At 57.0% G+C, this 24,853-nt stretch overlaps 1 protein-coding gene and 1 long non-coding RNA gene across 6 annotated transcripts in view; one reads left to right on the plus strand and one right to left on the minus strand.

Annotated features, from left to right (window-relative positions):
* Positions 1 to 8,473: 8,473 nt before the first annotated feature.
* The window catches only part of DHX34 (DExH-box helicase 34), a 29,720-nt gene continuing 13,340 nt past the window's right edge, over positions 8,474 to 24,853 (minus strand). For 3 of the 5 annotated variants that reach the window (XM_036302902.1, XM_036302899.1, XM_036302901.1), the window contains 12 exons: positions 24,048 to 24,265; positions 20,736 to 20,910; positions 18,616 to 18,809; positions 17,888 to 17,989; positions 16,977 to 17,216; positions 16,678 to 16,851; positions 16,265 to 16,382; positions 14,775 to 14,881; positions 11,515 to 11,808; positions 9,527 to 9,703; positions 9,196 to 9,334; positions 8,474 to 8,751 (listed from right to left, as the gene is read on the minus strand). In XM_036302902.1, the coding sequence (XP_036158795.1) occupies positions 8,618 to 8,751; positions 9,196 to 9,334; positions 9,527 to 9,703; positions 11,515 to 11,808; positions 14,775 to 14,881; positions 16,265 to 16,382; positions 16,678 to 16,851; positions 16,977 to 17,216; positions 17,888 to 17,989; positions 18,616 to 18,809; positions 20,736 to 20,910; positions 24,048 to 24,265 (2,072 nt within the window). In that variant the 3' untranslated portion in view covers positions 8,474 to 8,617. Of the gene's footprint in view, positions 8,752 to 9,195; positions 9,335 to 9,526; positions 9,704 to 9,741; positions 9,839 to 11,432; positions 11,809 to 14,774; positions 14,882 to 16,264; positions 16,383 to 16,677; positions 16,852 to 16,976; positions 17,217 to 17,887; positions 17,990 to 18,615; positions 18,810 to 20,735; positions 20,911 to 24,047; positions 24,266 to 24,853 lie in introns of those variants that run through there. The other 2 variants (XM_036302903.1, XM_036302904.1) reach the window with 2 other exon arrangements.
* LOC118652787 lies at positions 11,716 to 13,057 on the plus strand. Its single transcript, XR_004966701.1, has 3 exons — positions 11,716 to 11,839; positions 12,291 to 12,477; positions 12,950 to 13,057. It is a non-coding gene; the product is annotated as an uncharacterized LOC118652787 (long non-coding RNA).

Here is a 24,853-nt window from a genome sequence, read left to right on the forward strand (position 1 = left end):
CCCGGGGGTAAGTGGGGACCCCACCGGGGCCTGCGGTCCGCGGGGTGGCCGGGTGTGCTGGGGGCGGGACCGGGCCGCCTCGGGCGGTGCCTGTGCGCCATGGTGTGGTGGCTGCCGGGGTCCGCGGGCGGCTGTGGGGAGGGCGGTGGGGCTGGTGGGCGCCGCCAGGAGCGTGGCCACAGCTGCGCCTGCTGCTGACGGGGTGTGGGTGGCCCCGAGGAATGTCGGGGTCCCTGGCCGGCTGCCACGCTGCGCCTTGGGGGAGGGTGTCTGTGTGTGTGGCTTGGTGACTCAGGGCGTTGCTGTGTGTCTGGGTGGGATTGTGGCCACGCGGGTCTTCACAGCGGCGCCTCCTGCGCCCATGGCAGTGCCCCTCGCTGTGTGGCCGCGGCCTCTTGTGAATTGTGTGTCCTGGACACTGACCCTCCAGCTCAGACGCCATCGGAGCGTGGCGCCTCCGGGGGGCGCTGGGGAGCCGGAAGGCGCTTGCTTTGTGGCAGCTTTACTGGGGGGGGGGGGGGGGGGGCGGTGGAGAGAGAGGGAGAGTTCACAGCCGGTGAAATCCATCCGCTTAAAGTGTGCGCTCGGACGGCTTCAGATCGTCCCCGAGTTGTGCCTGTGTCGCCACAATCAGCCAGAAAGAAACCGCCCACCCTCGGCAGACACCCCCAAACCCAGGCAGCCACCAGCCCACTTCCTGCCTCCGGGGACCCGCCTGTTCTGGGCGTTTCGTTCCCGTGGACCTGACACTGCAGGGCCTTTCGCGGCTCCTCTCACTCGGCGTGTTTTCGAGGCTCATCCGTGTGGCGTGTCGGTGCTTCGTCCCTTTTCAGGGCCCAGTAACACTCCGCTGTCCTGGGAGGCTTTTGAGCAGATGAAGGACAGGGCTGGGTGCGTGCTTCGCCCCGCGGGCTGCCCCGGGGAGGGCGGGTCAGAGGGGGTGTATTGGTTGAAATGTGTCCCCAAAGAGATAGACTGAGGTCCTGATTCCAGGCCGTGGCTGTGACCTAATTTGGAAATTGGGTCTTTGCCGATGGCGGAGTTAAGACGAGCTCCTATGATGAGCCCTAATCTAGTATGACTGTGTCCTTACACGTCAGGGGAACTGGGGCAGCGACAGGCACACAGAGAGGCCGGTGACGACGGGGGACCCAGCGACGCGGCCGTGAGCCGAGGGACACGCACTGGCCAGCCCAGACGCTGGAAGAGGTCGGGGGGGGGCTCCCTGCAGGTTTGGGGGGAGGGCACGGCCCTGCCCACGGATCTTGATTTTGGACTTCTAACCTCAAGACCTTCCAGAGAAGTTTCTGATGCTCTGAGTCGCCCATTCCTGGCGCTGCGTCTGGCAGCCTTGGGAAGCTGACAGGGGCGTGAGCGGGGCTGGGAAGATGGAGGAGCCAGGCCAGGGCGGGGAGGTGGGAGGGGAGGAGGGGGCAGACTCAGAATGACTCAGGAAGTTGGGCAGAGAAAGAATATCCACTTTTCAGAGAGGAGGGCGACACAAAGGAATATGTCACCTGAAGTTCCTTTCCTGCCTGCCGTGAGTTGAAGTTCCCGACAGCTCATGGCAATCAGGTGGGGGGGGGGGGGAACCCAGCTGAGATGAGGACGAGGGAGCTGAGGACCAGAGAGTCACAGTTGCAGGTCACGATTGACCTTGAAGGAGCAGTTCTGGGGGAGAGGGGGCGGGGGAGGCAGGGGCCTGACAGGGAGGGGGTGGGAGACGGGAGGTGAGGAGGGGGTGCTCCCTGTGGACCCACAGGGTTCATCTCGGGCGAAGCCTGGAGACCACCCCAGGTGTACTTCCTGGTGACCACACTGAGCTGCGGCCCATCCCAGATGAGCCCAATGAGGGAATGGTGACCCACAAACATCAGAAAGCTCTTGTTAAAAAAAAAAAAAAAAAGGAAACCAAACTTAGGGACGGATTGGATGCAGTCAGCAAGAGGGAAAAATCCCCATCACCTACATCTGTACTGGATTCTCCCTTGAGAACTGGTCCCGTTCCTCTCTGACGTCACAGATGAGGGACCGGCCAGCACATCTTGGTTCCTTTCGGGTGCCTCGGGGAGACGGCAGCTGCTGGTGCTGAGACCGTGCCCACGTGTTCGCCATTCCCAGCTCATGAGGTGGGACTGTTCTCCCCGTTTCACAGATGGGGAACAGATGCAGGGGGGGTGACAGTGCCTCCCCTTCCCGGCCCTGGGGCCTCGGATGCAGCAGCCATGGGAGCCAGCAGCCAGCGAGCCTGCAGGCTTGCACCATGGCTGCGCGAGATGCACACAGCACCACACACGCCGCTGCGAGAAAGCGAAGACCTTACATATGTGTGTTGTTTTCGTTTGTTGGTTAATCCTCACCTGAGGGTATTTTTCCCGTTAATTTTTAGAGAGACTGGAAGGGGGAGGAAGGGGGGGAGGAGAGAAACATGTGAGAGAGAGACAGCCATTGGCAGCTTCCCACACACGTCCTGGGCCTACAACCCAGGTACATGCCTCTGACTGGAATTGAACCGGAGACCCTTCGGTGCGAGGGCTGATGGTCTAACCACTGAGAACACTGGCCCGAGCATTAAGTATGTTTTTTAAAAAGGAGAGATATATCATATTCACGGATTTAAAACTTGGAAGACTTGAAATATCCACTTGTCGGTTCTCCCTAAATACCTGTAGAGTCTAGACAACCCCAGTTGAAATCCCAGTGGGCTGTGGGAGAAGTGGACGAGCTGATTCTAAAATTTATATGGAAAGGCGTGAGACCTGGAACAGCCACAGCTATTTGGGCAAAGAACAAAGTCAGAGGCTTTGCACTAACTGCTTCAAGTTCGCTGTGATCCACCGTGATCAGTGTGGTCCAGGGACAGCCCAACACATCGATCGATGGGTAAGGGAAAGCCCAGGAATGGACCAATGGACCGTGTGGATCAGTCAGTCGATTTTCAGTGAAGGCGTCACATTAATTCAAAGGGGAATGGAGAGTCTTTTCGGCAAATGGTGCTGGAACAACTGGACATGAACCTGAAGAAAAATGAACCTGGACTCTTCACATTATAAACAAAAACTAACTGGAAACGGATCATAGACTTAAAGGTAAAATCTAAAACTATAAAACTTCTAGAAAAAAAACCAGGAGGAAAACGTCATGACCTTAGGGGTAGGCAAAGATTTTTTTTTAGCACACAAAAAGTACAAAAAATAAAAAAATTAAATAAAATTAATAAATAATAAAGATAAATAAAATAGGTACAATCTAAAAATAAAGTAAACAATAGGATTAATAAAAATAATTACCAAGTAAAAGTGATAAATTGAATTTCGTCAAAATTAAAAACTTCTGCTCTGCAAAAGACACTGTTAAGAAAATGAAGGCCCTGTCCTGGCTGGTGTGGCTCAGTTGTTGGAGCACTGGCCCGAGCACCAAAGAGTCACAGGTTTGATTCCCCGGGTGGGGGGAGGGGGGACACACACATACCTGGGTTGCAGGTTTGATCCCTGGCCCTGGTCAGAGCGTGTGTGGGATGCAACCAATCGATGTCTCTCTCATTGATGTTTCTCTCTAGCTAGTTGGTTAGAGTGTCATCCCCCCAGATACTCCAAGGTTGTGGGTTCAATTCCCGGTCAGGACACACACAAGAATCAACCAATGAATGCACAAATAAGTGGAGCAACAAAAATCGATGTAACTCTCTTCTTTCTCTCTAAAATCAATCTATACACACTGAGTGGCCAGATTACTATGACCAGCCCATCAGTACTTCGTTGGGCCACCTTTTGCCTTCAGCACTGCGGCGATTCTTCTTGGCATTGACTCCACGAGATGTTGAAAGGTGATGCGAGGAATCTGACACCTGCCTGATGAATAGCACTGTCCAGTTCTGTGAGATTTGATGGTTGTGGATCCAGCTGCCTGATGGCTTTTTTAACTTCATCCCACAAATGCTCAATTGGATTGAGATCTGGTGATTGTGGGGGCCACCTGAGCAAGGTAAAGTCTCCCTCCTGTTCTTGAAACCACTCCTGCACGATACGAGCACCGTGGCATGGCGCATGGTCTTGCTGGAAGAAGCCGTCTCCATTGGGATACGCCATCAACACGATAGGATGAACCTGATCAGCAATGATACTTAGGCATGTGGTGCTATTCAGACGTTGTTCCACACAAATTAAAGGGCCCAAATCATACCAGGAAAACATGGCCCAAACCATAACACTGCCCCACCAGCTTGAAGGGTTGTACTCATGCATGTGGGGTGCATGCTTTCATGCTGTTTCCGCCAAATTTTCACTCTGCCATCTGCATGATGCAACTGGAAACGTGATTCATAGGACCACATGACTTTTTTCCAATGCTCGGCTGTCCAATCCTTGTGTTCCTGTGCGACTTGGAGACGTTTTATCTTGGCAACTGCAGACAGCAAAGGTGTTCGAACAGGCCTTCGGCTTCCATATCCCATACGATGCAGTGTACGGCTAATTTGCCTACAAACGTTATGTGATCATAATAATCTGGCCACTCAGTGTATATAAAAGCCTGAGTGACCATTAGGACCGGTTGCCACGATGTGCACTGACCACCAGGGGGCAGACACTCAATGCAGGAACTGCCTCCTGGTGGTCAGTGTGCTCCCACAGCCAACCTCCCATAGTCCCTCCCCCACACTGGGCGAGATGGTCCCAATCGGCCCCAATTGCCGGCCAGGCTGAAGGACCCCACCTGTGCACGAATTTGTGCACCAGGCCTCTAGTAAATAAATAAATAAATAAATAAATAAATAAATAAATAAATAAATAAGAAAATGAAAAGACAAATATAGACTTGGAGAAAATATTCACAATATATATATTTGACAAATATATTCATATTTAAAGAAATATATAAATGATACTGCCCAACTGGCATAGCTCAGTGGTTGAGTGTCAACCTATGAACCAGGAGGTCATGGTTCGATTCCTTCCTGGTCAGGGCACATGTTCTGGGTTCCAGCTCAACCCCCAATAGGAGGCATGCAGGAGGCAGCCGATCAATGATTCTCTCTCATCATAGATATTTCTATCTCTCTCTCCCTCTCCCTTCCTCTCTGAAATCAATTATATCTATATTGATCTATATATCTATATGTATATATACACATATGTATATATATACATATATATTTAAAAAGAAATATATATACTATATATTACATAAATAACTTTCAAATCAATAAGACAAACAGCCCCTTTATAAGAGGCAAAATATTTAATATAACTACAAAAAGCATATAAATGGTTAATAAGCTCATGAAAAACTGCTTGACACCATTAGTCATAAAAATGCCATTAAAGCCAAAATAAATATTAGAATGGCTTAAACACCAGCTATGACAATCCCGTCAGTGTGTGCAGCTCCGACGTGCTGGCGGGAGCACAAATGGGCAAACGGACTCTGGAAGCCAATTTCCAAGAATCTGCTGAAAGGGAACACGCGCGAGTCCTGCGGCCCCGCGGCTCCGCTCCTGGACACAGGCTCCACCAGACGCACGTGTTCGTGCAGGTGCTGTGTCCCAGCAGCATTTCTGTAACGGGAACCACACCAGCTCCCATCGACAAGAGGATCGATGGACAGGGATTCCTTCACACAACAGAACGTAAGCCGCAGCTCCACGCAACAGACGCTGAGCAAAGGAAGAGCATTTTTTTTTGTAAACGCTAGAATGGTCCGCACCGGCCCGCTGTGAGGAGCCAGGCTGTGGGTCGCTCGGGGCTGGGCTGCTGCTCGTTTCTTTCTTTCTTTTTTTAAAAATATATTTTATTGATTTTTTTTACAGAGAGGAAGGGAGAGGGATAGAGAGTTAGAAACATCGATGAGAGAGAAACATCGATCAGCCGCCTCCTGCACACCCCCCACTGGGGATGTGCCCACAACCCAGGTACATGCCCTTGACCGGAATCGAACCTGGGACCCTTCAGTCCGCAGGCCGACGCTCTACCCACTGAGCCACACGGGTCAGGGCTGCTGCTTGTTTCTGTTCTGGATGCTGGTGGCCTGGGCATGGTTCATTTTTGGCTCATTTTCTGGAGGAATTCGCCAAGCTGTTCACGGAGGATTCGAGCCCTTTTCTGCTTCGAGAGAAAGTCCTGAGAGACTTGAAGGCGTGCGCTCTGCGTTGGAAAGATCCTGCCAGGTCGCCTGGCGGAGAAGCGGAAGGCAGGTGGAAGGAGGCGCCGTTTCCCAGACTCCCCGGCGGTGGGCACCACCCGTCTTCTTTATCGGTGGGTGGAAAACGGTGTCTCGGGTTTACGTCATGCAGTTGTGAGAATGGCAGCTTCTGAGCGTGGCCGACAGTCTCTCCAGGACACGGATGGGTCGGACTCTGTCTGTTACGGGCCAGAGTCGCCCTGGAGGGGCTGTGAGCCCTGGGTTCCTCAGTTCTGACAAACATGGACCTTTGGACTCACTCCCCACGAGGGATGGATGGGTCAGAGACCAGAAGCTGAAGGCTTCTTGGTGGACCTGGATGGCCATCCTCCGCAGCGCCCTCCCCTGTCCCTCAATAGAAACACAGAACTCTGGGCCCGGCCAGGTAACCCCGTTGGTTAGAGTGTCATCCCCATGTCCGAGGTTTCTGGTTCGATCCTGGGTCAGGTCACCGACAGGAACCAACCAATGAGTGCAAAATAACGGGACACATCGGTGTTGCTCTGTCTCTCTCTTTCTCTCTGTCTCTCCTGCCCACAGGCCTCTTTTTATTTTATGATTTAACGTGGAGGGAGGAGAAGCAAGGCCAGCCCCGACAAGCATCATGCTTAGGTTTGGCTGGGCGGGTAGGGAGAGCGCTGAGGTTCGTTTCTCCCGTCATTCAGCCATTTCTGTTTTTAACACTTGGGTTGAGCACACAGAAGAGAGTTAGAGATTTGACAACCAAAAAATGGAAAAGTCCTAAGAGAGTCCAGTCCCCTTAGACAAAGCCCGAAGACACGCAGCAGACGGATGTTTGTCACGTCTAGGGTGGAGCTGGAGGCCCAGGACGTCTGAAGAGCTTTCACAGACCAGAGGAAGGGACAGGGCACCTGGGGAGCAGCCGCGAGGGTGGGAGCCGCCCGGAGGAGGACTCACAACGGCCCAGGGTAACATGCGAAGAGCCGGGCTCACGGGCAGTCGGGGGAAACACGGGGGAAACCGGCACAGCCTGTGCGGAAGGACGTTTGGGAGAATCTATCAAATGACCCGTGAATACGACCAGCGGTCCCACCTCCGGGGCCTGGCCTCCAGATGCGCGTGCATCTGTAACCCACACGTGCACGGTGAGTCATGCCGGCCGTTTGTGGGAGCAAGAGGAGCCGCCTCCCCAGTTAAAAGTGAGCCGCGCAGACGGCAGGCGCAGCACCGACTCAGCTCCCCACGCACGGGGTGCCAGCTGCGGACCGCGGTGGTGCAGCCCGTGTTTGGAAAAGTGAAAACGCTCTGTTCCCACGTGCACGGGTCACTGAAGCCACAGGCGCAGAGGATGACGCACAGCCGACGTGACCCACGGCACCTGGGAGACCAGCGAGGAGGCCGATCCAGTCCCTGCGTGGCTGGCAGCGACACGAGTCAGATTCTGGATCTATTTAACGGGGAGCCGCTGGGCTTGGCTACGAGTGCGTGTAGGTGGGAGAGGGGCCAAGATGGCATGACCTGGGCCTGACGGGGTGCCTGGCGCCGCACTGTCTGGGGAACGCGAAGAGCCAGAGTACAGCTCAGACACCTGGGCTGGTGGAGGGGGGCGGGTGGAGAGAGGGGAGCGAGGACAGAGATGATACGTGAGTGATAAATGGCTGAGTGGAGCATCAATCGTGAGCTGACTTAGTGGGAAGGGGCAGCCCAGGGACCCCCGAATCGGCGAGGGCTGGGTTACACCCGAGATGCCCGTTCGGCTGCAAGTGTCCATGCCAAGGAGGCAGCGGGACATGGGAGCCGGGGGCCAGGACGTGTCAGGCCCGGGGACTGGGTGAGCTCACTGGGAGGCGAGTGCGGACAGAGGTGGCCAGGGCAGGGTAGGGCCGGCCACATCCAGGTAGGGAGGCGAGGAGGGGGGAGCAGCGGCTACCAGGCGGGGCTGCAGGGGTGGGGAGACATCTACGGCAGGGAGGCCCTCGGCCCAGGCAGGAGGCACCTCAGGGGCTGGGAATCCAGAGGTGACGGCTGAGAACTGCCCATGGGCCCTGCAGCAGGACGGCCCAGGGACCCTGTCGGTGCAGCCTGCGGTCCCACATGAGCACAGACACCCCTCTCGGCGGCTCTCGAAGTGCACACGTGGATGGGCCCGTGCAGCGTCTCCCTGAGCACAGACTCAGGCGACAGCGGGGCCAGGGACACGGAGATCCTGTCCCGGCCCCTGGAGTCCCTGCTCGGCCATATCTACCCCAGGACCCCAGGGCCAGCACGAGAGCAAGACTATGGGAGGACCCGCAGGGGGCGCTGCACCACTGGGTGACGGGAGTAGGCTTAAAGGTCCGGCTCAGCGTGTCAGACTTTATTCATACCCCTCCCCACTGTGTGTGTGGGGAGCGGGGGCGTCCAGACTGTAGTCCTGAGCGCAGGATGGGGGTTCGGGTGGAGTCCGCGGCCCTGCCCTGGGCTCCCGGCCCGGCTGGGCTCACACATGCTGCCTGCGGTGCCGCAGCACCTCCGTGGGCGTGAACAGAAAGTCCCTCTGACAGGCCTCGCAGTGGTAAGGTCTCTGCAGAGCAGATGTCTTCTGCTGGGGCTCGGGGGCGGCTTCCTCAGCCCCTGAGAGAGAGGAGAAGGGAGGCTGAGGGGGTGCTCCGCAGCAAGCTCTCACCCACCCAAACCCCGGGCACCGAGGGGAGTCTGGTTCTGTCTCCTCCAGGAAGCCCTCCTTGATTTACACATGTGCACAGACTGAGAGAGCCCTGGGGTAGTCCGTGCACTGCAGCAGCAGCTCGGGTCTGCCTGCTACAGCATCCCTGGCTAACAACAGAGCGGATGCAGCTGCGGTAGCGACAGCTGTGGGACAGAAAAGAACAAGAGACACAGCCACAGAGAGACAGAGGCAGACGGAAAGAAATGAGAAAGTGGCGGCCCTCCAGGCCCTCCCCAACCCGGGCTCCGGGGTCTCTGTGACCAAAACCAGAGGCTCCAGAGAAGGCTCAGATACACAGGAAACCACCCTGGGACGGACAGATGCCCCGCCCCCCACGGCCACGGCCTTACCTGGGGGGCCGGCCGGCGGGGCCTCAGGGCAGGTGTTCTCGTGGGCGATGCGCTCCAGGGGCGTGAGAGGCATGTGCAAGCCGCAGTGGGGGCAGGTCCAGAAGGTGCGGAGACAGTCGCTGTACAGATCTGTGTCGCTCTGCAGGGGGCATGCTGTGTCAGGGCCTTGCCCTCGCCCCCCAACAGCCAGTCTAGGTCCCTCCTCAGAACCCCCCGGGGGGCAGGCCCCATTCTGCAACTACCCCTGGACTAGAGTGAAATGTGGTGGGGGGCTCCCTAAAATCCCACGTTCGGGGGCAGGAGGGTGAGGGGCCAGGGCGCCCAGGCTCACCGTGAGGCAGTTGTAGGTGAGGAAGTCAGTGACTGCGTAGCCCCCTTTGGTGGGGTGGGGGGACAGGGGAGAGCTGCCAAAGAGGCCGGGGAGACTGGGGGCAGTGGTGATGGTCTGGGGTCCCACGTAGAGGTTCTGGGCTTCAAGCCCCGTGAGCCGCCGGAGAGTGTAGGGGACCTGCGGAAAGGGACAGGAGAGAGTGGGCCGCTCCGCACCTCGCTTCCCGCAGCCGCAGCCGGGGGACCAGAGCAGACGCCGGCCGTGTTCCCTGGAAGCTGCCAGGCCTCCACTTCCCCATCCCTCCGGCTTCAACTGCAAAGACGGAACAGAGTTTAGGAACTTTCTTGTTTGGCTTGAAGAGCAGAAAGTCAGACACTAGAAGACCGAGGACAGGGAATTTAAGACACACCCACGGCATGACTGGCCCCAGTTCTTTGAAAAGGATCTCCCAGAGGTTAGCTTCCTGTCAGGATTAAGACGAGGAGCAACTGACTGGCTTCCCGGTTTAGCCGTTAGACTTGAATGTGGAGATAATGCTGAAAAGCACAGGACGCGGTGTCTGTTAACCCAAAACTGACAATGCAGCTGCGAATGCAGGGCCGTCGGTCAGTTTGGATGTAATAATCCTGACGTTAGGCTGGTGTCATGGCTGCGGCTCACCTCCTTCAGTGCCGCGTCCTGATGGTTACCTGGCCACGTTTAAGGCAACGCACATTTTGGTCCAGGAGCGCCTCACATAGGACGCGGCTGCTGCAGCAAATCAAACGGGAGAGGGACTGCCGGTTGCCTAGACCCGTGGTCGGCAAACCGCGGCTCGCGAGCCACATGCAGCTCTTTGGCCCCTTGACTGTGGCTCTTCCACAAAATACCACGTGTGGGTGCACGTACAGTGAGATTGAAACTTCGTGGCCCATGCGCAGAAGTTGGTTATTTTGTGGAAGAGCCACACTCAAGGGGCCAAAGAGCCGCATGTGGCTCGCGAGCCGCGGTTTGCCGACCACTGGACAAGCACGGGCGATGCCGCTCCTCATGGGGCTGCTCCCGTCTGCGCCTGTGGCCCATGGACGCACAGGAATGAGCATAGCAGCTGCTCGGGCAGTTACTGCCGATCCAGAGGCCGGGCCGGGCAGGCGGAAGATGGATGTTTTAGGAGGAGGATGTCAGCCCCTCGCCCACTTAGCACACTTGGGAACCATTCACGTCCCGGTCTGCGCTTAGAAATCAAACATCACATTTTCAAGGGCAGAATCCCAGAAAACTGACTATATTTTAGAGATTTGCCATCATTGCTTTTTCTTTAATAAAGTTCTGGGAAAGTTGAAAAAAGAAAAGAAAAAACAGAGATTCTGGGAGACCTTATCAGAGCACCAGGGTCCAGCTGTGCTGAAGCCCGCCCTGGGCTTTTCAGTTATGGGGCCCACTGCTAAGCCAGTCACAACAGGTTTCAGACGCTCATGACCAGAGCCTTGTCTACAGCAGGCCCTGGTGTCCCAGGCCCCGCCCCTGCTCCCTCCACTCGTGGGACCACATCCAGACCACAGAGCTGGCCTTTAAGTCTGGCAGCCGTGCCCCTCCTTCCCCCAGCACGTCAGCCTGTTCCTCTTTCCCTGGTTCACTGGGTCCCTCCACTCCTCCAGGGAGGCATCCTGGATTACACCCTTCTCCCCACCCCTGCCACAGCAGTACCAGCAGAATCATTCTCGACTCCCACTTAAGAGGGGACTGGGGTTGAACCTGCTCTCCATGAGTAGGCACCTCACAGCCCCCCTCACACCCGCAAGTCCGACCTGTACCCGGGTAGCTGCACTGCGCACACAGGAGCTACTCATAAGCATGAATCAGGGCTATGGCTAACAGTGCGGCCTCTGGAGCCAGGCCCGGGTCAGATCCTGGCTCCAGCCCTTACCAGGTGTGACCCTGGGCTTGTCATCACCGCCCTGGAAGCTGTGGTGGACGGGGCACCCCTGGCCGAGGGTGGCGGCGGGTACCTTGGCTGCTGTGAACTGCAGCAGCTCCCTGCTCAGGGCCACCACCTCCTGGCGGTTGACCGGAGCCCCCTCCTCTTCCTCCTCTTCCTCTTCTTTCGCCGGCTGCCCCCGACGTGCCTGATGGGCCAGCTGCCGGTCCAGGGCACTTTCCCAGCGGGCACGGAGCCGCAGGGAGGCCGCCAGGAGCCGGACTGCACTTTCACTGTCTGCAAGCTGGAGCTCCAGCCAGCCATCAGCCACCAGGCGGGAGCAGTCACCATTGGTGTCCAGGGACCGACTGAACAGCAGGAGGGACTGGAAGAGACGGGCAGAAAACAGGCAGTGGGTGAGGGGCCCCTACACGCTGGGTTCCGGCCCAGACATTCATTCATCCATCCACCTGTCCATCCATGTATCTGTCCATCAACCTGTCCATCTATCCACCTGTCCATCTACCTGTCCTTCTAGCCACCTGTCCATCCATCTACCTGTCCTTCTAGCCACCTGTCCATCCATCTACCTGTCCTTCTATCCACCTGTCCATCCATCTACCTGTCCTTCTATCCACCTGTCCGTCCATCCACCTGTCCATCCATGTATCTGTCCATCCATCAACATGTCCATCTATCTACCTGTCCATCCATCCACCTGTCCTTCTATCCAACTGTCCATCCATCTACCTGTCCATCCAATGTACCCATCAGTTCCCCCACCCATCCACCTGTCCAACCAATTACCATCCATCCATCCATCCACTCCTGCCAACAAACATTTACTACACGCCTACTCTGTGCCAGGCACTCTTCCAGGTGCTAGAGATACGACTGTGAACAAGAAGACCGAGTCCCTGCCCCCATGGAGCGGACATGCCACTTGGAGAGACGGATGAATAAAGAGCAGAGTGAAGCAGAGAGTGTTCTAGAAGGAGAGTAGTCATTACCCGAGGTGGGGAAGACAGCTGAGGGGACGGCCACATCTTCACAGGTGGGGTTACATGCATGTCAGCCCTCCTCAAACGATGTCCCTAACGCTCTATACACATGTTGCCCTCAAATATACAAATAAATAGTAGATGCTAATTAATGGGATGCATGCTGAAGTGCTTAAGGGTGAAGGGCACTGATGTCAGCAACTTACTCTGAAATGCAGCAAAAATTGAAAAGAAAACTCACCTACTGAAATGGTGAGGACAGGTGTGTCATCAAGCAAAACACCAATGTCCTTTGGCCCCAGCCGGCTTGGCTCAGGGATAGAGCATCAGCCTGTGGACCGAAGGGTCCTGGGTTCGATTCTGGTCAAGCGCATGTACCTGGGCTGCAGGCTCCTCCCTGGCCCGGGCCCTGGTCGGGGCTCGTGCAGGAGGCAACCAACTGATGTGCTTTTCTCACATCGATGTCTCTCTGTCTTTCCCTCTCTCTTCCACTCTCCCTAAAAATCAATGAAAAAATATCCTCAGGTGGAGATTAACCAAAAAGACCAACATCCTTTGAAGAATCTTGGAAACGAGGGTATGAGTGCTCCCCATACTCTTCTTTCAACTCTTCGGTGTGAGAATCACAGTATGTTGGGGAAAATTCTAGGACGTGTGGGGGGAGAGGATGTTGGGCTGGGAGATGGCCAGGAGGGTTCAACATCCATTCTGTCTACCCGCGTGTGTGTCTAAAATCCTCCACCACGAACCCCCTGTGCAGGGGACGGCGGGGAGCCTGCCCTCCAGGCAGCGTCTCCACCGGCAAATCCTGTGTTCCCCCCGGGGCCCGCTGACGGCCATTGCTCTGCCCTGGCCCCGCTCCGCTCTCCCCAGCACTGACAGGAGCGTCTGCCTCATCCTTGACCTTTATTTCTGTTTCTGTTCATTGTCTGCCTCCCCCACTTGCATGTGAGCCCCATGAACACAGGGAGCTTTGCTGCTTCTGATCACAAACACCCAGTACCTAGACAAGTAATTAATGCCTGGTGCAAGGTAGGTGCTCAATAAATGAATGAATGAGCACAACTGAGCAGCTCAGAGCTCAATGCAAATCACAGTAATGCTCTGGCCAGTGTCATTCAGTGGTTAGAGCATTGCTCACACACTGAAGGGTCATGGGTTCGATTCTCGGTCCAGGGCAAGTACCTGGTTTGTGGGTTCCCTCCCCGCCCCTGGTCTGGGTGCGCGTAGGAGGCAACCAGTTGATGTGTCTCTCACACTGATGTTTCTCTCTCTCCTCCTCCCGTTCTCCCCTTTACTCTCTGAAAAGCAATGAAAAAATACCCTCAGGTGAGGATTAACAACAACAAAATAAATCACAGCAGCAGCAAAATCTACTAAGTTCAGGGAACCTGAAGGGTTTCTCTCTTCCCAGGACATTCCCTGGGGGCGAAGCGAGGGGGTCCTGGAAATGGGACACCGGCCCTGGCTCACTGTGTGGCTTAGGCAAGTGGCAGCCCCCCGGCCCCCACAGAGGCCGTCTTCACCCCTATAGTGAGAACACACCAGTCCTAGAACCGCAAGCTGGCGTGCAGTGAGCCGCGAGGTGTGGCAGCTACAAGCGCAAATACAAGCACGTCTGCAACCTGAGCACGTCTTCGGCTTCCACCCATATCCAGCCGCCGTCCCCTCCTTCTGCCTCCTTGCTGGGCTCCCTCTTCTGACCGTGTCCGACTCTGTCCCAGCTCTGCTCCGCACCCTTGCGGGGAGGGGGGCGGGCTCCAGTCTCACCCGCCTCCTGACTTCCTCTCTCTCTGACCTCTCTCTCTGACCTCACCTCTGGCAACTCTTCTCCTCACTGACTAACTGCTCCAGCTGTTCCCTGTGCAGGCCAAGCTTGCGTGTGCCTCAGGGCCTTTGCGCTTGCTGCTTGGACACTTCTCCCAGGACTCCCTATGGCCGCCCTCCCTTCGGGTCTTTGCTCAATCGTACCTTCTCACTGAGCCCCGTCCAGATCGCCTTATTTCCTACTGGAACCTGTCCCGCACCCTCACCCTCACCCACCCCTCCTATCCTGGCCCGATTCCTTTTAACTTCCTGGAACACTGGTTTAGTGCTGTCCTTTGTCCATTGCTATCTTCCGCCCTCCCCCACTGGGCGTCAGCTCCCGGAGAGCAGGGCCCGGGTCTGGCTTAGTTCACTGCTGTTCCCAGCACCTTCAAGAGCTCCTGACACACAGCAGGCGCTCTACACGAGCGCACAAACGGAGGACGGCAGCCGCCCACCGTCTGCGGCCGATGCCTGCAGCCAGCAGGGGAAGGCGGCTCCTCAGGCCCAAACCCTGTGACGCAGTCGCCACACCGGGACCCACCTGGAGAGCAGGGACGCGGACACAGTTCACCAGGTACGGCTTGTTGGTCTCCAGCAGGGAGACGAAGGTGAGGAGCTGGTGCTTGCTGCTCATCTTGTCCTTGTCATCTGAAAGGATCAAGAGGACAGCTCAGGCCCACCCTGCCCACCGCTGTCCCACTCACCCCGACACGCGTCCACCCCCAGGCCTTCCTGTCCCCCAGCCATTTAACCATCCACATGAAGAAGACGCGCGCGTGTGTGTAACGAGAAAATGCCTGACCACTGGCTTAGTTTTAAATACTTTGTCATAATGAACGCGACTTTGGCTTTTCGGTGACACTGAGGAACACTGTCGGTTTTGTTAGGAGCGAGAACAGCACTGTGGGGATGCTAAAACCGTCATCGTTATCCTAAGTGATCTGATGACTGAAACGTTTCAGATGCTCCAGCAAAAAGGAAGAAAAACTAAACGGTCAGAAGTGAGGGTTTGTCCACTTGGGTGACACAGGATGGAAGTTTTCAAAATTAAAAAAAGAAAAGGGAAACGTGGCCGGGCAGCTCAGTGGGTTAGTGCTATCCTGATACACGGAGGTTGTGGGTCCCATCCCTGACCAGGGCACACACGAGAGGCGGCCAACGACTGCGTAAATAAGTGGAACAACAAATCCATGTTTCTCTCTCCTGTCTCTAAAATCAATAAAAAAATGTAATAAATAAAAATGAAAAAATGTAATAGGAAAAGGGTAAACTGACTAGGAATTTACAGCAGTTAAAAATTTAAAAGTTTCCGGTTCTATCTTTGTTTAAAATTATAAACCTTATCTTTTTGAGTTAATATTCACCATTTTAGTAAGTGTGTCCCTTTGCTGACAAACAAGGAGAAAATGAGCTGCTTCCCAGCACTGAGACAGAGCGCACGACAAGTGGCAGGTTGCGGGTGGGAAGCCCCGCTGGAGGGCCGGGCAGCACCCTCCCAGGTGGCACCCTCCCGAGGGCACCCCGGGCTGGGACCCGCCTGGCCACCTGCAGCCACTCAGGGAAGCGGCTTTTCAGGCCTGGATTCGACTAGAACAGTGGTCGGCAAACCACGGCTCACGAGCCACATGCGGCTCTTTGGCCCCTTGAGTGTGGCTCTTCCACAAAATACCAACTTCTGCGCATGGACCACGAAGTTTCAATCGCACTGTACGCGTGCCCGCACGTGGTATTTTGTGGAAGAGCCACACTCAAGGGGCCAAAGAGCCGCATGTGGCTCGTGAGCCGTGGTTTGCCGACCACTGGACTAGAAGGTAGGCTGAATCCACGCCTGAACTGTGCCCTCCATGTCCACAGGGGCGGTGAGAGCCCCAGGGCAGCACCAAGCCAGGAGCTCACAGCCTGAAGGCAGATCTCGGGACAGGCTAGACACAGCCCCTAGGCACCACCCTGCTGAGGTCCGCCCCGCACCAAGCAGGTAAACGTGCCACGCCCCCCCCTCCCCCCGCCCCCCGCCAGGTCTGGTTCACGTACCTCGGCTCCCTTCACCGCCCCCGGCCCCCGGCTCCTGCGTGTGCAGCACCTCGGGGCTGCTGGCGAAGACGCAGGTGGGGTGCAGCACGGTGCCCTGCTTGGCCTGGGTGTGGAAAATCTGGAGGCCAAAGGGAGGCGCCAGGTGACAGAGGCCCTCGGGCGTGCTCTGCCCTCTTCCCGCTGTCCTGCCCGAAACGTTCTTCTCCACCCTCTTGGCCAGGTTCCCCCTCCTGCCTCAGAAGCCCCCTTCAGGAAGGCCAGCCTGGCCGGGGCCCCTCTGTGCTCCTCCAGCCCCGGGCTCCCCGCCCCAGCGCCACCACTCTGGGCCAGCTCTCTGGGAACAGTGTGCCGCCCCCACCGGACTGTAGCCCCACACAGAGCAGGGCCGGGAAGCTGTGCTGAGTGAGGCCCACCTGATCCGAGTCCTTGCGGCCGCTGTTGAACGGGTCCGGGATGGCGAGCTGCGGGTAGAGGCCCCGGGCCAGCACCAGCTTGAGCAGGGCCATCTGGTCCCGGGTCAGCGCTTGGGCCGAGCTGGCGGCCGCCTGCAGCTGCTCCAGGTTGTGCCGCAGCTTAAACTTCACATCCTGTGGGAACATCGGGAGGGGATCCCACGGGGCTTGTCTGGGACACGTGGACCCAGAGGTTCTGTAGACTGCTGGGGCCGCACCCTGTCCCCTCAGGCCCCCAAGACGGCCCCGTGGTGCCCCACCTGGATGTCCACATGGTCGCTGGCCGCCCGCGAGGCTTTGCCCTGGTCCTCGTCGCTGGAGCGGCCATCCTCCTCCTCCTGCAGCCGCAGGACCTTGCGCCTGCGCCCCCCTCCCTCCTCGTGCTGGCGCTTCAGCTGGTACAGCTCCCGGCGCTCGCGGCGCTGCTGCAGCCGGCTGTAGCTGTCCCCCGGCTTCGTGGCCTGGGCCCCGGCCAGCAGCCCGTGGTCCTCCAACAGCTCCTGGGGACAGATGGGCCCAGTGAGGGACACAGCGCAGGCCGGGGGGGCAGGCTCTGGACTGACACATTCAAGAGCGGGGCCTGCCACTCACCGGCGGGCAGTGTCAGCCTCTGAGCCACACTTTCCTCAGATGGGAACCGGGGACGCTCCCCATGCCGCCTACGAGGCTGCTGGGGCTGAAATGTGCGGGTAAGAACCACCTTTGCACAGCGCAGGCGCAGATGGCCGCTCCGTGAGAGAGCAGTCGCTGCTGCTGGCCGTTACTTCCCCGGCTGAGGCCCAGAGGGGCCCAGGAGCTTGCCCGGGGTCACACTGCTAGCAAATGGCAGAGCTGGGATGTGCCGCTGGGATGTCTGGCCCCAGATCTGGTGCCTCCTAGCACTCAGCCTGAGCAAGCGCACGGCCAGCTCCGCACCCCTGGCCCATGAAGATGCAGCACATGACCGCTGACCCTGTGTGCCACCCCAGGAGCCCTCCTGGATTTCCACCCCCGCGCCTGGTCGTCAGCTGGTGGGGGAGGAGGGTGCAGGGTGGGACCCTGACCTCTGTGGTAGAGAAGGAAAGAGGCTGCGTTCCAGAGTGCGCTCAGGTGCCCTCACCTGTCTCCCCAGCACCCTGGCCTCCTGTCTGCCTGGGCGGGGCTGACCCCCACCCCTGGTCCTGGGCCTCACCTTGAACTGGCGCCGCAGGTTGGCCATCTCATACAGCCGATGCTCCTCTATGCCCCGGCGGCGGCACCACTTCCGGGAGTTTCTGCTCCGTTCAGATTTCACCTGGTGGAGGTAGATGCCAGGTGTTGGGGCCTGGCCAGCTGGGGGAGGGGCGGGGGGCTGACCGCCCACCCAGACCACCCCAGTATGGGCCTGAACACCAGCCACTGGGAGACGCAAGGCAGGTGGAGACCTGTCGGCCCTCCATGACACCTGTTTTCTCCCTTCCTCCAGGTCTCAGCCCCACTGCCCCTTCCTCCAGGAAGCCCTCCCAGACCACACTGAGTCAGACACCCGCCCCGGCCTCTCTCAGCCCTTTGTGCTCTGCAGCCTAGTCTGGGTGGTCACTGTCTACGGACAGATCTGACCTCCTGCACCGGACTGTGAGCCCCAGGAGGGCAGGGCCAGGTGGTTTTGCTCATCACCGGGTCCCAGGACTGCCCAGCACAGGGCCGGGCCCAGGGGGCGGGCTCAGGGAATGTGTTTTGGGATAAACAGGTGCTACCCTAGGAGTCTGGTTTTAATGGCACTTGAGAAGACCAGGCTCCCCTCGGGCCTGAGCTCTGCACGTGCTGGTCAGAATGGTGGAGTCCATGGGCTGGGGGTGGGGCATGAGGAGGAGCCACAGCCGCAGGGAGGCCCTGACTCTGTGCCTGACAGTCAGACAGGGGCGTCCCCACCGGCCTCACCTGCACCCAGGTGTTGAAGACATTGAAGAGCGTGAAGGGGTCGCCCAGGTCACTCTCCAGGGGCCGCCGCGCTGCCGCACCTTCCGGGTTGTTCTGGGCGCTGCGCGTGAAGGGCGACTGGACGCTGAGGGCGGCCGCGATGGTGAGCACGGGCTCCGCCAGGTGGAACATGGAGCCCAGGATCAGCATCTTCCCTGGGGGCGGGCGGCGAGCTGAGCCTCCCCCATCCTCCCTCCCTCCCTCCCCCCCCCCTCCGGCTCACAAAGGGCCTCGGGAGCCAGATGGACACACTGTGCTCTCAGTCACATGACCTTGGGCAAGGCTTCAGTTTCCCCATCTGTAGCTGGAGACAAGCACCTCCTCAGACATGTGGTGGGGACTGGCTACTGCTTCTTTCTTTCCTCCCGGCCCCCCAGCACCTCTCCCCATGGACCTGGCTTCCGTTTCTTCCCGGCTCTCATTTTGACCTGCCACGCCAGCTGTCCCTGGTCTGCCTGGCACATAGCGGGCGCTGCTGGCTTTTGCACCCATCATGGTGTGAATCTCTCCTGCCATCTTTATTTCATTCAAGGTAGAGGCGGGGAAGATGGAGGGGAGGATAAAGGGAGAGATGGGGAGGAAGCAGGAGCCAGGAGGAGGGAGTGGGAGGGGGTGGAGGGGGGAAGGGAAGGACAGAGAGAAGGAAGAAAGTGGCAGGAACAGTATCCCCGTGGCGTTTCGATGCTCAGGCTGCTCCCGCCTGCCCTGCAGTCACTGCTGTACGTCACGCATCTGACTCAGCCCACGGTCCCCTGACTGCCTTTCCAGAAAGTTCCTGTTCACATCTAGCCTCCTAAGATAAAGGCAGGCAGGAAAACAAGTCTGTCCCGGGGCCCCTAGCTCCGTCCATCAGCTGGGCAGGCCCCTCCATCCCTCTTGCCTCCGTTTCCCCATCTGTGCGAGGGGCTGACAGCGCATCCACCTGCTGTTCCATCTGCAGGGCTCGCAGTGCCCGACCCGTGACTGAGTCACCACAGCCCAGCACGGTGTCATCTGTCTCTTGCCCGGGGGCCTGGGAACCCACGTGCCCGCCTGGCCTGGAGTGCCCCTAGCTCTGCCCACTGACAGTGATGGGAGCCAGGGACAGGCTTTCTCTGAGCCTCGTCTCCTCGTGGGAAGCGAGTGTCACTCACTCCTGTCCCGTGGGGGTGACTTGCCGATCAAACCCAGGCCCTCTCACTGGCCTGTCCCCTTCCCTTGGGCACAGGCCCCACCCCCACCAGGCCTCACTTTCCTCATCTGTACAACAGCGTGCCCGGGGGCGCCACCCCCTCTATGTGAGAATGAAATGACATGAGGCCCACAAAGCCCGTCACTGGCACACAGGAAGTGCTCACGGCATGTGGAATGTTCCTTTTCTTCCCAGCCCTGTTTCCCTCTAGGGCAGGGGTGGGAAGGTCCGCCCCGAGGGCCGAGGGCCATAGGAGGCCAAGGCAATAGGGGTGAGTTAATTAAAGGTCTGACCAAATACAGCAGCTAATTTTAAGCTGATAATTGTGTATGGCCCGCAAATGAGCAAACGATGTTATAAATGTCCAGATGGCCCCTGGCAGAGAAAGGGTCCCCGCCCCTGCTCTAAGCAAACAGAAAGAACCCTGTCACAGCCTCAGCGGCTGAGCGCCCGGCCTGCAGGGATGGGCTTTAAGGGGTAACACGGCAGAAGGCTGTGTGGAGTGTCTGTGCTGGGGGAACAGTGCCACGGTGGTGGCTGGTGGCGCTCTGCTGGGCTGTGCTGTGGGCTGTGGCCTGTCGGTGGACACAGAAGGTCTTGAGTCGGGAGAATCGGGCAGAACACAGGGGAGTCAGCGAGCTCCTCGGGAGGGGCAGGGGTGGCGCAAGAATGAGCAAGAGGAAGAGGTTTTGAAACCCTTACCACCCACCGCAAGGGCAGCCCAGGGCACAGCTGGGGACGGGCTGTGCAGAGAGCCCTGTTTGTTTACTGCTGTATCCCTGGTGCCCAGCACAGTGCCCGCACCGGGGACTTGCGAACGCACGAACAGGGCCTGGAGAGGGAGCAGGCTTGTGAGCAGTGGCCCAACCCACCCAGGGACCTGCGTGGTCACCCCAAGGGGGGTCCTCACCAATCACGACGTCCACAGGCAGCTGGGCCAGCAGGGACCCGATAGGGGTGAGGGCCTCGGAGCTGTCCAGAGCCCCCTGGTCCCGGAGGTAGAGGATGGCCGTTTCCAGGCTGGCTGGTGGGGGGGGCTCGATGAAGGGGAAGGTTCGGGGGTCTCCCACGCTCATGCTCTTCATCTAGAATGAGAACCAAAGCCCCCAGGAATGGGGGACACGTGAGCCACTGTGGAGCACTCAGAGGGCTCAGGGATCACAAACTTGTGATACTTTAACGCCCCCAATGTTAAGGCCCACTGCACAGAGGCAGCAGAGGAGGCCCATTGTCTGTCTGTCTGGCCAGCACCTCTTCTCCCAAACCCGGGACAGGGAGCGAGTAACTGAGGTTTCTCAGCCCCTGGTCATTGCAATTGACTAAGGAATGAGCACATGTCCCGAGCTAGGCCAATCAGAATCCTTCCCTGGGACTTTGTAAACTGGTAGCGAGAAATTCAGCATCCTCTGGTTGTGAGGGGCCCGGATAGAAGCTCAGAGACGCTGTGGTTATTCTTCCATTGCCTGGAAATTACCTGACCCACCACAGATGGAGAAATCCTTCATTGTTCCTGACTAGACCTCCCCCCACAGTGGGTACACATATCCATAAAATCCCCTTTCCTGCTTACAAGAGTTTGAGTTTCTCTCACTTTCAACCAAAGAATCCCCAATAACTCAGAGGCCAGAGGGGGCAGAGGGTGGTGGGGAACACACACACCACCAGGCCTGGCATGGCGAGGCGTGTGACTATGAGAGAGCCAGAGGGAAGCACAGAGAGCCCGGGGGCTCAGCCCGTCTTCCAGGGAGGTGACCTGCTCACCTGGCCCTGATCTGGAGGCCACCTGGTATCTGGCCGTCCACCCAGGAACCAGCTGTCCCACCTTCCTCTCTGTTCACCAAACCCTGATGTTGTCTGAGGGATCACCCAGTACCCATTAAAAGATCTTTAAATTAAAAGCTCTGGGTAGGGGCCGGGGTATGGATTTTTTTTTAAAGCTCTCCAGGTGGTTCTGGTGTGTAGCTGGGGCTAAGAATCAGTGCTCCGATCCAGTCTGGCAATGCCACACCCCTGGACAATTACAGGTCATAGAGTGGACACACGTGACCCAGTTCTGCCAACAAGATAGACTGGGAAGTTGGCCAAAAGGCTCTGGGAAAGGTTCCTATGGCGTTAAAAATTAGACCCGCAGCCCTGCCGATATGGACCAGTGGTTAGAGCATCGGCCTGTGCACTGGAGGGTCACAAGTTCGATTCCTAGTCAAGGGCATGTACCTGGTTTGCAGTTCTGATCCCCATTCCTGGTCAGGGCACATGTGGGAGGGAAACGATAGATGTCTTTGTCACATTGATATTTCTCTCTCTCTCCCATTCCCACCTCCCTTCCACTCTCTCTAAAAATCAATGGGAAAAATATCCTCACTCCTTGGGTGAGGATTAAAAAAAAACAATTAGACCCACAAACAGGGACAGTTGGCTGCTTCTGTCTCTAGGTGGTAAAGGAGGAGGTGATGCCCACAACCGCCAGCTGGCATTCAAGAGGCAAACTTGGAGCCTGACAGCATCATATGGAACCCGGACTCTGCCACTTGTCAGCTGTGTGACCTGGGTCAAGTTACTTAACCTCTCTGTGCATTAGAAAAGGATTACTGACCCCACAGAGTTTTTGTGAGGTTCCAGACCTAAAACACTCAGGATAGGGCCCAGCCACTGGGCGCACTAGGTAAGTGATGCTTCATCGTCATCGTCATTATCATTGTTACTAGGAGAGCTGCTGATAAACTGATGTTGCTGCTAAGACAGAAAAGGCCCGGTCCTTTATGACATTATGGATCCATTTAAATAACCAAGCCTGGAACCTCCCCGTCTCGGGCTTTGTGGCATATGAAACGAGACTTTTTCCTTGTTGTTTAAGCCAGTGTTTTGGGGTCCAGAACTCCATGCAGTGGCTCACAACCAGCATTTAAAAAATATTAAACCAAACAAACAAACTATCAGCGTGTGTCCCCTGTAGGAAGGGGCTGGTTGGTGCCACTCATACACATATGGGCCTGGAGCAGACGCCATCCGCTGCTCCCACTTTCCTCTGCCTCTTCTTCCTGAGCACAGAGACTACATTTCCCAGCCTCCCCTGCAGTGAGGTGTGGCTGGGACCCAGCTTTGGCCAGGGGCAGTGGAAGGGAAGTACTCCACTTGCAGACCTGACCCTTAAAGCCCCAAACCCATCCCATACTCCTTCCCCACTATATGGCTGACAGATGAAGAGCCCCAAGGAGATGACAGAGCCATGAGAGGGAAGGGGCCTGGGTCCCTGAATAAAGGAAACCACCGCCAACTGAGAACACAAGTTCTGTTGTGTTGGCCGTTATGGGAGTGGGTCTATTTGTCTAATCTAATCGAAACTAACGACTGAGATATGAGCCATGACATCACATGTATCAAGAAACCCTGGTTTTAAAAGCCATTTTTAAGAATGTGTGTGTGTATGTATATATATATATATATATATACATACACACACACGTACATATATATATATAGATAGATTGATTTTAGAGAGAGGAAGGGGGAGGAATAGAGAAATAGAAATATCAATGAGAAAGAAACATCCATCAGTCGCCTCCTGCACACCCCCCACTGGGGATTGAGCCCGCAACCTGGGCATGGGCCCTCACCAGGAATTGAACCTTGACCTCCTGGTTCATGGGCCAACGCTCAACCACTGAGCCACACTGGCCCAGGTAAAAGCCACTTCTTTTTTGTTGTTAATTTTTTGTTGTTGATAATCCTCACCCAAGGAAACCACTAATTTTTAGAGAGAATGGAAGGAAGGAGGAGGAGGAGGAGGAGAGAGAAACATCGATGTGAGAGAGACCCATTGATTGGTTGCCTCCATCACACGCCCTGACCAGGCTGGGGATTGAGCCTGCAGCCCAGGTACGGGCCCTTCACTGGAATCGAACCTGGGACTCTTCACTCTGTGGGCTGATGCTTTATCCACTGACCCGAACTGACTAGGGCTAAAGCCAGTTCTTGATGGGTTTTCTGTTACAGCTGAAAGAACTCTGAGTGAGTCACAAGGTTCCTCCCATGACTCCATGGCTTTGGGGAACAACTCCCTCCTCAACACGGGATCTGACATTTGAAAGGAACCAGTGCCCCTCAGTGGCCTGGCCGGCCCAGCTCTCCTGGGCCCTGAACACTGGGACTGGTCCTGTCTAAATGCCTCCCGGTTCCTGGCAGGCGCAGCACTCAGGATCCCGTCCCGCCCTGCCCGCCTCACCTGCAGGACCAGCGCGTCCAGGGCGACCCTCCGAATCTCCGGCACAGCGTAGGGGGCGAAGGCATCGTAGTCGGATTCAGCGTAGAGGCGGAAGCAGACGCCAGGGCCTGTGCGCCCTGCCCGGCCCTTCCGCTGCTCGGCACTGGCCTGGCTGATCCAGAACTCCTGCAGCCGCTGCAGTTTGGCCTGGGGGTCGTAGCTCATCTCCTTCACCTTCCCTTGGGGGGGGGGGGGGGCGGCGCAGGGAGGGATGGGCATCTGTGTGCAGCAGCCACATGGGGCCTGTATACACCCGGTCCTCTCCCCAGCCCTTCATCCACTCGCCCTCACTTACTCCTCTGTTCCATGAACACTGACCCACGGCTCATTCTGGGCCCAGCCCTGACATTCGGTTAATGTAATCTGGCATTTCCTCATTCACACATCTTTTCTTTTCTTTTTTATTCTTTCTTTTTTAAAAAAAATATATTTTATTGATTTTTTACAGAAAGGAAGGGAGGGGGATAGAGAGTTAGAAACATCGATGAGAGAGAAACATCGATCATTTGCCTCCTGCACACCCCCCACTGGGGATGTGCCTGCAACCAAGGTACATGCCCTTGGCCGGAATCAAACCTGGGACTCTTTAGTCCGCAGGCCGACGCTCTATCCAATGAGCCAAACCGGCTAGGGCCACACATCTTTTCATTTATTTTTTCAAGCCTTTGTTTACTCAGAGGCTCGGACAGCTGACAAGTGCTGTGAAGAAGCTGCCACGTGGTGGGCACTGTACCTGGCAGCAGGGACACAGCTGTGAACAAAGCGAA

Source organism: Myotis myotis, unplaced genomic scaffold, assembly GCF_014108235.1.
Source record: "Myotis myotis isolate mMyoMyo1 unplaced genomic scaffold, mMyoMyo1.p scaffold_m19_p_34, whole genome shotgun sequence".
Taxonomy (NCBI): Eukaryota; Metazoa; Chordata; class Mammalia; order Chiroptera; family Vespertilionidae; genus Myotis; species Myotis myotis.